General features: G+C 52.7%; 1 protein-coding gene across 1 annotated transcript in view; it reads right to left on the bottom strand.

Moving 5' to 3' along the window:
* CRYGN (crystallin gamma N) overlaps positions 1 to 10,600 on the bottom strand; it is a 26,341-nt gene extending 15,741 nt beyond the window's left edge. Inside the window, 3 exon segments of the mRNA XM_037735267.1 lie at positions 4,011 to 4,036; positions 4,653 to 5,285; positions 10,447 to 10,600. Of these exon segments, the coding sequence (XP_037591195.1) occupies positions 4,011 to 4,036; positions 4,653 to 5,285; positions 10,447 to 10,600 (813 nt within the window).
* Positions 10,601 to 11,692: the final 1,092 nt, after the last annotated feature.

Raw genomic sequence — 11,692 nt, 5'->3', positions numbered from 1 at the left:
TTATTATTTTTTAAATGGAGTCTCACTGTTGTCCAGGCTGAAGGGCAGTGGCACAGTCTCGGCTCACTGCTCACTCCGCCACCTGGTTTCTAGCAAGTCTCCCACCTCAGTTTCCCAAGTAGCTGAACTACAGATGCATGCTGCCACGCCCAGCTAATTTTGTGTATTTTAGTAGAGACGGGGTTTCACCATGTTGCCCAGGCTGGTCTCCAACTCCTGACCTCAGGCAATCCAACTGCCTCGGCCTCCTAAAGTGCTAGGATCACAGGTGTGTACCACCATGCCTGGCCAATTTTTGTATTTTTAGTAGAGATGGGGTTTTACCATGTTTGCCAGGCTGGTCTTGAACGTCTGATGTCAAGTGATTCACCCACCTTAGCCCCCCAAAGTGCTGGGATTATAGGTATGAGCCACCATGCCCAGCAGAGCTTCACAGCAGGGCCAGAGCACACATACAATCCACAAAGGTGATGACAATAGAATCCAAAACAGACACGGTGATTTGGGGTGTTTTCTGAGAAATCTGTATGAAGAAATGCCCAGCCACAAGCCCCACTCAAAGAATTGTTAAAAATGGACAGATGGATAAGATTTCTGCAAATTTCATCTCCATTCCACATTTTAATGCAATATTTCACTTCTCACCTGGGATTTTATTATAATCAGTTAAAAGAGGAAGAGTTTGCTAAGATTCATATTATCTATTTGTGCCCCGGTAGAACCCCTGCCCCAAACAGCTACATAACACGCAAATGCCAACACACCAAACCTCAGCATTAGAGTAATTTCTTAGAGTCATTTTTTGAGTCATCTTCAGTAGAGCACTGTTAAAATGCACCTTGAGATAGGTGAGATCTTGAATCATTATAAAACTGCCAGTTCAGGACAAAATTCTAGGGGAACGGACTAAGAATAAATACGGTGATAGTGCAGAAGAAGCAGGCCTGAGAATGCTGTTATGGCTCAAAAAATAAAATCTCAGTAACATGTAGCCTGAGAACTACCAGTAGCTGCTCAGCATTCTTGAGAGTTTCATAGCGTGAAGACTTCTGGTTTTACTAATAAATCACCCTGAGCCATCACCCGTTTGCCTGCCTCCCTTCTCTGCCTCTTGTCTCTCCTGTTTTTGAGTAATGTGGAGCACAGAGAAGTACAGAACATAATATAAGGATGAATAACACCACCATAAAAAGTTTGTCAAATCTTTACATCTTGCCATGTTTATGTCAGATCAGTGTTTTTTCTTAAAATAAGAAATCATTGGCTGGGCAGGGTGGCTCACGCCTGTAATTCTAGCACTTTGGGAGGCCGAGGTGGGTGGATCATCTGAGGTCAGGAGTTCAAGACCAGCCTGGCCATCATGGTGAAACCTCACCTTAAAAAAAAAATAATGGCCGGGCGCGGTGGCTCAAGCCTGTAATCCCAGCACTTTGGGAGGCCGAGGCAGGTGGATCACGAGGTCAAGAGATCGAGACCATCCTGGTCAACATGGTGAAACCCCGTGTCTACTAAAAATACAAAACATTAGCTGGGCATGGTGGTGCGTGCCTGTAATCCCAGCTACTGAGGAGGTTGAGGCAGGAGAATTGCCTGAACCCAGGAGGCGGAGGTTGCAGTGAGCCGAGATCGCGCCATTGCACTCCAGCCTGGGTAACAAGAGTGAAACTCCGTCTCAAAAAAATAAATAAATAAAATAAAATAAAACAAATTAAAAAATAATAAGAAGAAATCATTATACATAGAGTTGAAGCCTTCCTTCCCCATAAGGATAAGATACTGTCCAGATTTCTGCTTATTATGTCTTTGTGTGTTTTCCTCTTTTTACTTTCTTCGTGTGTACCTGTAAATAACAGATTTTTTTTTTTTTTGAGACACAGCGTTGCTCTGTTGCCAGGCTGGAGTGCAGTGGCTCAATCTTGGCTCACCTCACTGCAACCTCTGCCTCCCGGGTTCAAGCAATTCTCCTGCCTTAGCCTCCCAAGTACCCGGGACTACAAGTATGTGCCACCACACTCTGTTAATTTTTGTATTTTTAGTTGAGACGGGGTTTCACCACGTTGGCCAGGATGATCTCCATCTCTTGACCTCATGATCTGCCCGTCTCAGCCTTCCAAAGTGCTGGGATTACAGGTGTGAGCCCCCACACCCAGCCAAATAACAAAAAATTTTTAGTGTGGCTACACTGTATGTAGCCTTCTGCAATTTGGTTTTTTTGTCATTAGTGACAAGAGTTTCTGAAATGGTGCATGAATGAAGCTCGGTAGAATTCCTCAGAAAACTTAAGTAAAATCTTCCATCTATATATTTAGTAAATTGCATGCTAGGAAATCTTCAGTATTAAAACCACACAAAAAATACTATGCGTCTCTCGGGGAAATTGTGGGACAGTTTCTCCTTGCATGTTGCGGGATACCCAGTATCCTGGCGCCTGCCCACGCATCCTTCAGCATTCTGACAATGCTACGGAAACACCCTACAAAACTCCAGCTGCACCCTGGGAACAATATTGCCTCCTTTGAGGTCCGTGCCTCTGGGTGAAATTGCTGGGTTGAAGCATGAGTTCCCCTTCAAGCCACTTGATGCCACAGAGGTCCTCCAAGTGGCCCTACTGACATACAGATGAGATCCACCCTTGGTGGGTCCAGGGCCAGTTGTGAACATCAGTTCATATTTATAGCATTTATTTGAATTGGATCTTTTGTAAATTGCTTGTTCATATGCTTTGCTCATTTTTTTCTGAGTCTTTCCTTATTGATTGTGTGTGTGTGTGTGTGTGTGTGTGTGTGTGTGTGTGTGTGTCTGTGTATGGGCATGTGTTTGTTTTAGAGACAGTCTCACTCTGTCACCCAGGCCAGAGTGCAGTGCCACGATCATAGCTCAGTGCAGCCCCAAACAACTGGGTGAAGGCATCCTCCTGCCTCAGCCTCCCTTGTATATGGGACTAAAGGCACACACCCACATCCGGCTAGGTTTTAAAAGTTTTTTGTAGAGACCGAGTCTCACTATGTTGTCCACTCTGGTCCCAAGCTCCTGGCCTCAAGGGATCCTCCCACCTTGGCCTCCTAAAGTGCTGGGATTACAGGCATGAGCCACCACGCCTGGCTGTGTCTGTGTTTTAACTTGCGATCTATTCTTCTGCTGCGCACGCGTGCATGTGTGTGTGTGGGTGTGAGTTGGCTGTTTCTTTGCTGTGGGTGTATTAACCTGTTGTCTATTCCTTGTTATGTGGACTCATTTTAGACTTTTTCCCAGCTTGTGGCTACTCCAAACCTGCCCTAATTCAATACAAAGTCACATGAGTGGGCGAGGAGGCCCTTCCAGCCCTTGCCCCTGGAGCTCTGGGTGTGTGTGACAGGCTGGAGAGAGGCACTTTCCCAGGGACCCCCTGACTCCAGCATCATCCTTGTGCTGTTGGGAGCAGAGTGGTCCTGGGGCTTGGGAGAGGCGATCCTGGATAGCGTTTGGGAGACAACACTCGGGGCTCCCCTCCAAACTGAGGCTGTATTGACACCACTGTGTAAGACCCCAAGTTCTGTCCCCTTCCCCACTTCCCTCTCCATGCCCACCCCCAGCTCCAGCCACAGTCGGCACCAGTGGAACTGCTACGGGAGCTTCTCAGCGTCCCAGTGCCTGTCCGCTCTGGGCTCCTCCAGATCATTCTCCACCCACAGCCAGAGCGGCCCCTCTCCCTATAAATGTATTATGAATCATTTTAGGCAGCAAACCTACCTTCCAGTTTAAGAAATAAGACATTACAGGCCAGGCAAGGCGGCTCATGCCTATAATCCCAGCATTTTGGGAGACCAGAGAGGGAAGACTGCTTGAGTCCAGGAGTTTAAGATCAACTTGGGCAACAAAGCAAGATGCCATCTCTACAAAAATTTAAAAAATTAGCTAGGCGTGGTGGCACATACCTGTGATCCCAGTCACTTGGGAGGCTGAGGTGAGAAGATTGCTTGAGCCCAGGAGGTCGAGGCTTCAGTGAGCCAAGATTGCCACTGCACTCTAGCCTGGGCAACAGAGAAAGATCCTGTGTCTACAAGAAAAAAAAAAGATATTACACATAGCAGGGGCTCCTGGGTACTCTAATGTGAATATGCATTTAAAACCTATAATCTGATCCTGCCTAAAATCGCTCAGTGGGTTCCCATGGCCTTTCAAGTGAAGCAGGATCCAGGACAGGCAGGACCCTGAGATGGAGGCCTCCTGAGAAGTTGCACCTGTCCTGGGGTGTGGTCCCAACGCTTCAGCTGAGCTTTCCAGGGCTCAGGGATGTGGTGTCACCCCCTGCCCTGCTGATCCCCACCCCTCTCATCTCATCTCCCCCTCACCCTACCCCACCCCCGCCCCCACTCCCCAGCCTCTCTCGCCAGCGCATCCAGTGTGTGGGGCAGGCGCTGGGCGCTACAGCTGTGGACACCAAGGAGGAGGCGCTCAAAAGATATTTACAAACGGGCTGGGCGCGCTGGCTCACACCTGTAATCCTAGCACTTTGGGAGGCAGAGGCAGGAGGATCGCTTGAGCCCAGGAGTTCGAGACCAGCCTGGGAAACAGGGTGAGACCTTTTTTCTCTCTCTCTCTCTCTTTCTCTCTACACTCTTTTCCTTAAAGATATTTACAAACGAACAAAAACTTGGAAGCACTTTGCATACCAAAGCTCAGGCGTGGGCGAGCCCAGGGGAGATTAGACTCCGTCCGCGGGCCGGGGCCGCCTGGAACAGGGACCCCAGCTCTGCCAGACGCTCCGCTAGCCAAGCGCAGTTCGTGGTCTCCCGGCCCGCGGCTCCCGGCCGGGGCTCCGCGCTTCCGCACCGGGCTGCGGGCTCCTCTCTCCGCCTCCTGCGCCCGGCCAGCTCGGGAGGACACTGACGGGTGCGTGAATGAGTGCATGAACCAGGGAACGGGGGCGCGAAGGCCAGCACCCCCAGGCTGCAGCGCCCACCGAGGGCCCCGGGGAGCTCCGCGGCGGTGCGGGGCGGTTCCAGGAGGCTCCCCCGCTGCTGGGGACCGAGCCCGAGCCCTGGCGTCGCGGCCGCTGGCTGGCAGCGAGGCAGCGGGTGTAAAGAGCCGGGTTAGGAGGAACCCCCGCCTTCCGAGGGAGCCCCCCTGCGAGTGCGCGAGGCCCGGGCCTCTGCAGGGGGCGCCCCGCCCGCGCGGCCCTCTGGCTCCGCCCCGCTGCCCTCCGGCCTCGGGGAGGGGGCTGCGGTGTTCCGGGGTCTTCGGATTCGCTCGGGGAAGGAAAGGCGGGACGTCTGCGGCCCGGAAGCCCGCCCGGGTCTCCCGCCCTGAAAGCCAGCGCGGTTCGGGTAAATGAAAGTGGCTGAAGCCCGACCCCTCGTGGTGGGCACATTCATCACACACCCAGGGTTAGAATTATTATTACCGTTACGTTTGTTTAGAGATGGGATCTCCCTCTGTTGCCCAGGCTGGTGTTGAATTCTGGACGGAAGCGATCCTCCTGCTTCAGCCTCCCGAGTAGCTGGGACTACAGGCGGGCGCCACCACACCTGCTTGGAATTATAATAAATTCGAATTCTCATAGCGCTTACTACAGCCAGCACCAACTAAAGCTTAACATATACGAAGTCATTTCATTCTCTCAGCAGTCCTAGCTGGTGGTACCGTCATTATCCCCATCTTAGAGCTGTGGGAGTGAGGCCCAGGCTGCACGAGTGACTTCCACAAGGTTACAGGGTCACACAGCAAGCAGGCAGTGAAGCTGGGATTTGAACACAGAATCGGAGCCCTTAACCTCTACAGATAATTATAACACACACATTTCCTCACCTTTGTACAGTTTTAAGAGCACACCAGCTTCACCTATTCATGTTCTTATTTTAGATTTCGCTTCACTGCCTTCTTCCTCACCTAAGTCATCAGCACATCCTGATCGCATGACTCAGAGGCTGAAAATACGCCCATCTTTTAAAAGCTACCCCTCAAAGTGCAAATTAAAAGCACAATGAGACATCACGAGTGTTGGTGAGGGTGCCAAGCAAGTGAGACTCTCACTGCTCGGGGTGTGTGAAATGGTACAGTTACTTTAATGTTTTATAAAGTCAAGATATGCTTACCATGTTAACTGATAATTCCACTCTTAGGGTTCACTTAACAGAAATTAAAACATACACCCCCAGGCTTTCACGTGTTATAGCAGCTTCATCCATCACAATAGCAGCCTGGATGCGGACCAGATGTCCACCAACATTTGAATGATAACTACATCGTAGTTCGTCCATACAACTGAATACCACTCAGCAGTAAAAAGGAACAAACTCCCGATACACACAATGGCATGAATGCATCCCAGAAGCATCCACTGAGCCTAGGGAGCCAGGTGCAGATCCCTGCTTGCTGGGCGGCTCTATGTGTATGAGACTCTGGAAAAGATACAGGACCCTTTGGTGACAAACAGCATATCAGTGGCCTCCTGGTCCAAAGCTGGTGGTGGCAGAGATATTATTTTGGAAACTTAAAATGCACTCCTAAGTAATTTATGGCTTAAAGAGGAATCATGAGAGATTTTAGAAAATATTTAGAGTTGAATGATTAAAAAAAGAGCACAGGACAGATGCAGTGGCTAACGCTTGTAATCCCAGCACTTTGGGAGGCCGAGGCAGGAGGATCACTTGAGGTCAGGAGTTCAAGAACAGCCTGGACAACATGGTGAAACCCCGTCTCCATTAAAAAATATAAAAAATTAGCCGAGAGTGGTGGCACACGCCTGTAATCCCAGTTACTAGGGAGGCTGAGGCGGGAGAATAGCTTGAACCCTGGAGGTAGAGGCTACAGTGAGCTGAGATCATACCACTGCACTCTAGCCTGGTCGACAGAGCGAGACTCCATCTCAAAAATAAATAGTCCAGGCGCGGTGGCTCCTGCCTGTAATCCCAGCACTTTGGGAGGCCAATGCAGGTGGATCACCTGAGGTTGGGAGTTCAAGACCAGCCTGACCAATATGGTGAAACCCCGTCTCTACTAAAAATACAAAATTAGCCAGGTGTGGCAGCCACCTGTAATCCCAGCTACTTGGGAGGCTGAGGTAGGGGAACTGCTTGAACCCAGGAGGCAGAGGTTGCGATGAGCCTAGCTCTCACCATTGCACTCCAGACTGGGCGACAAGAGGGAGACTTCATCTCAATAAATAAATAGATAAGTAAGTAAATAAAGTACAAAATTCATGGGTGCAAATAAGAAAGATTCAAAATAAGTATGCTCAGCGTCTAGCGGCTGCCTGCAGTCCTTGGCTCGTGGTGCTTCCTCATCTCCAAAGCCAGCAGCACACCTTCCAGTCTCTCTTAGATTCTCACCCTCTTATGAGGCCCCTGTGATTGCATGGGGCCCAACTGGAAAACCCAGGATAATCTCCCCATCTCAAGATCTTTAGCTTAATCCCATCTGTAAAGCCTCTTCTGCCACGGAAGGCAGCACAGTCCCAGGTTCCAGGGATTAAGATGTGAACATCTTTGGGGGTTGCTATTCTGCTGCCCACAGGGAGCAGGAGTGAAGCATCTGAACCCGGGGTCCCAAGCCAGGACTTTCCTCAGCACCAGCTGGCCCTCAGCAGGAGACTCAGCCGGCGCTCTCCACTGCCAGCCCTGAGCTCGCCTCTGCTTCTGCTCCCTTCCTGCGGTTCTGGAGGGTTCCTGGGCATCAGCTGGAGGGATGGGCAGAGTGGGGGCTGCACACCAGAGCCTGCAGAGTCTCAGGGCCCCATGGACCTGGCTGCCCCGCTCCCCGTCCCTCCTTCCTCAGAGTTCCCTCCCTGCCCCCTTGGAACCAGCCAGGGTGGCACCATAAGAGCGTGGGGTGATGGGGAGCAGGTGCCAACAGGATTTGTGTAGGATGGAGTACACAAGGAGGCCTGGCCTGGTTGTGTGGGAATTATTTTATGGTCCTGAGTGCCATCGATGGGGGTAAGCCTGTCCCTACTCTGGTTAGTTAGGAAAGATGTATGTCGCTAAGGGGAGGCCCTGGCCTCTCGAGGTAGGAAAGAGCCTGCCTGCTCCAGCCCAGGGAGGGAGGCTCTGTGCTGCGTCCCAGCCTCTGTCCCTGTGTGGTCCCAGTGCCGCTGTCCCCTTGGAGCAGGGCTCTCCATCATCCTGATGTGCTGCAAGTCCCTGCTGTGAGGCAGAGGCACCACACGGAGTCACACTCTCCCCGCCTGGGTTCCTGGCCCTGCGTCTCCGTCGCCTGATCTGGGAAAGGTGCCCGTGAAATCCCTCCTCACAGACCCACCATGAGGCTCAACAGCAAGTGGAGACCGTGGCATCAGCTTTTGATCTTTTAATGGATTCTCACTGTTTAGTTAATGTCCACTTTGAAGCTCACAACAAGCCTGCCATGTTGGCGAATTCTGTGCAGTTAACTCATTTCACAGATGAGCAAGCTCCTCCTGGAGGAGCAGAGGGACTGGTCACAGGTGAGTGGGCGTGGAGTGCTCCTGAGAGCCCATGGCGCAGGCCGCCCGGCACTGGCAAACAGGACACCTGGCTGCAGTGGCAGGGACCCCCAGAATTGCCCTGGGCACCCTCTGGCTGGGCTCCTGGGGGGCCTGGAGCAGACTTAGGAGCAGCCATGGCCCTGGGAGACGAGACAGAATGGGAGGGCGGGAGGAGCAGCTTTGTGCCTGCCAGGGCCTGAGGGGACAACGGCACCGACTGTGCCTCTCTTTGCTTTTCCTGATGATGGGGGCAGCTTGGCAGCTGCTGTGTGTCTCCCGCTGTTTGTCGCCTCCCAGCAGTGCCCGCGACGGTGGGAAGTGATGCAGTCACCTGGTTTGATGCTTTGCTCCCTCCCACCCCTTCCCCAGGCAGGAGGTAAGTGCCGGCCTGTGGCTCTTCACTGGGTGGTGGATTCAGGTTCTGCTAGCTTCCTAAAAGAGATGACAGGGACTGTCACTTTCTACTCTCTGGGAAGAGTTTGTTCCTTAAAGATTTTGATAAAACTGGACTTTCAAATGGTCCCAGCCTGATACTCTTCCAGAGTTAGAGTTTTCTGACTTCCGGGTTCCATTTCTGTTACAGCTCTATTTCTAGCCAGCCGTTCTATTTTTTTCTCGAGTCAATATCGGTAACTTATCCCCTTCTAGTCTACCGATTATTCCATCTAGAATGTCAAATGCACTGGCATAAAGACATCCCCGGAGTGAACTGGAGCTGTGCGCACCTGCTCCGTCTGCAGGGATGCCCCCTGGCCTGGCTTTCCCGTCTATGTCATGAACACATAGCAGGTGCCTCAGTCCCCTGGGCATCACTGGGGCCAGTCCCCACCTGACCAGTCGTCTCCTCTCTAAGTGGCCTCCCTCTCTGGTTCCCGGCATCCTCACCTGGGCAGGCAGCTCTAAGGAGAGGCCAGTGCTGCGGGCACTGAAATGTGTGCCCTGCACTGGAGGGGCTGGCACTGTCCACACTCAATGCTGCCTCCTGGGTGTCGGGGACAAGGGGCCGAATAGGATGACAGCTCTCTCCTCAGCCGAGCAGATCCTCCCCTAACACTGCTTCCCACAGCTTCTCCTCAGGTAAGAAGCTTCTGTCACCCGGTGACCCATCCCAGCACCTACCAGCAAACAGGTAGGATGGAATCCCACCTCGGCCCTAGAGGCCAGCGGCAGCCCAGCTGCTGGGATGGATACTCTCCTGGCACCTCTGAGCTATTCCAGGCTGTGTCTCAGGTGCTGCTGCAGGAGCTCCGGTGAGGCTGCTGGATTCAGTTCTGCCTCCCTAGCAGGGTGTGGGCTCAGCCTGTGTGTGTGCACATGAGTGTGTGTGTGTGTGTGTGTGTGCAAGGGCAGGGTGTGGACTTACAATGCAAGAGGCTCCCTGGAGGGCTTGGAGTCCCGCAAGGCCAATGCCCCCCAGGGCACTTGTGTTTACCGGGAGCAGGACCTTCCTCAGGACCGCCCACATGCAGGGCACATGTCCCAAGGGTACATTAGGCCCAGAGGAGACACTGGCATTTCCTGGATTCCAAGCGAGGTCCCCCTCAGGATGTGCTGGACTGGGCATGTATTCCGTGCAGGATGGCTTTCTATATGCACAGTTGGAGTCCCTTGAAATCCGTGCCACCCCACCACTCCACTGGCCCATCTTGGGCACCCAGACCTGGTCAGGGCGATGGACTTACTTGCCAGACCCACTGTCTGGAAGCTGCCACAGGGTTCGGTGGAGTTCCCTGGGAAGCTCCAGGCTCCTGTGTTCTTTGGGGCCTCTGGTCAGCCGTCCCTCTCATGGGGGTGTATGAAGGGTTGGAGAATGCCCCAAAGGGACCCAGCTTAGCTCTGGGCTGCCACCTGATGGCACTGCCAGCCTTGGCCAGTCACAGCAACCAGAGAGGGACTTCAACATTTTTGAGTATGAAAGAAGATACTCCAAGGATCTGGAGGATGAGGGTGGAGTACAGGTCCTGAGACGTGGGCTTCCTGTCTGGGCTTAAGGCAGGACTGACTCCAAGAACGGGGACTGCGCACAGCCAAGCCCTCGTGGACCGACTGAGCAGGGAGCTCCAGGGACTGCGGCAGCTGGCGTCCATGGTGCTCCCCTCGGTGCTCCACTATGGATGCCACAGTCCCCTCAGCTGTGGTCCAAGGCTGCAGCAGCATGTGCCCTCACGTCCGCCCTTCCAGCCTCAGAACTCCAGGGCACACAGCCTCGCTTGCTTCTCGCATTACAGCCCTCCTGGCCAGAGCCTCATTCCTTCAGGATCTCTCAGTCCAGAGCCCTGAGCAAGGGAGCCCCGGACAGTTCACGTGGGGCCAAGTGGGGTCTCAGCCCAGCTCACCCCTGGTCTGACTGCCTGAAGCAGGGGGGGCCACGCAGCACGCAGTCACATGCCAGCCAGGGGTGGGAGACCAAGCACAACATGAAGCCTTGCCCCAATCTTGGCCACTGCGCCTTTGCATCACCATTTGGTCCTGGTGGTGGGTGAGTGGCTCAGGACGAGGCTGAACCCTGGGCTGGTGGCAGAGCAGAGGCAGGAGGAGAGAGGAGCTCCTGTGAGCAGGGATGTGGCTTTCACCGCGGCACCATGTGCAGGATGAAATGAGACATTGGTGGGATTCACATCAAGACAGGGTTTTTTTAATTAAAAAAAAGATTTTTTGAGACAGGGTCTCACTTTGTCACCCAGGCTGGAGTGCAGTGGTGCAATCAAAGCTCACTGCAGCCTCCAACTTCTGGGCTCAAGTGATCCTTCTGCCTCAGTCTCCCAAGTAACTGGGACTATAGGCACATGGTACCATGCCCAGCTAAGTTTCACGTTTTTGCAGAGAGTGAGTCTTGTTATGTTGCCCAGGTTGGTCTCCAACTCTTGGCATCAAGCAATCCTCCTGCCTTGGCCTCTCAAAGTTTTTTGTTTTTAAATTCTATTTGTTTTATTTTTTTGAGACTATCACCCAGGGTAGAGTGCAGTGGCGCAATCTCAGCTCACTGCAACCTCTGCCTCCAGGGTTCAAGCGATTCTCCTGCCTCAGCCTCCTGAGTAACTGGGATTATAGGCTTCAGCCTGGCTAATTTTTTGTAGTTTTAGTAGAGACGGGGTTTCACCATGTTGACCAGGCTGGTATTGAACTCCTGACCTCAAGTGATCCACCTGGCTAGGCCTCCCAAAGTGCTGGGATTACAGGCCTGAGTCACCGCACCCCACCTTGTTTTTGCTTTTTAATTAAGCCCCGACTGTGGCAGGAGTTCCATGC

The sequence above is a fragment of the Cebus imitator genome, unplaced genomic scaffold, assembly GCF_001604975.1.
Source record: "Cebus imitator isolate Cc_AM_T3 unplaced genomic scaffold, Cebus_imitator-1.0 Scaffold20, whole genome shotgun sequence".
NCBI lineage: Eukaryota > Metazoa > Chordata > Mammalia > Primates > Cebidae > Cebus > Cebus imitator.
Note: the sequence above shows the minus strand (reverse complement) of the source record. Positions and strands in the feature narration are given on the sequence as shown.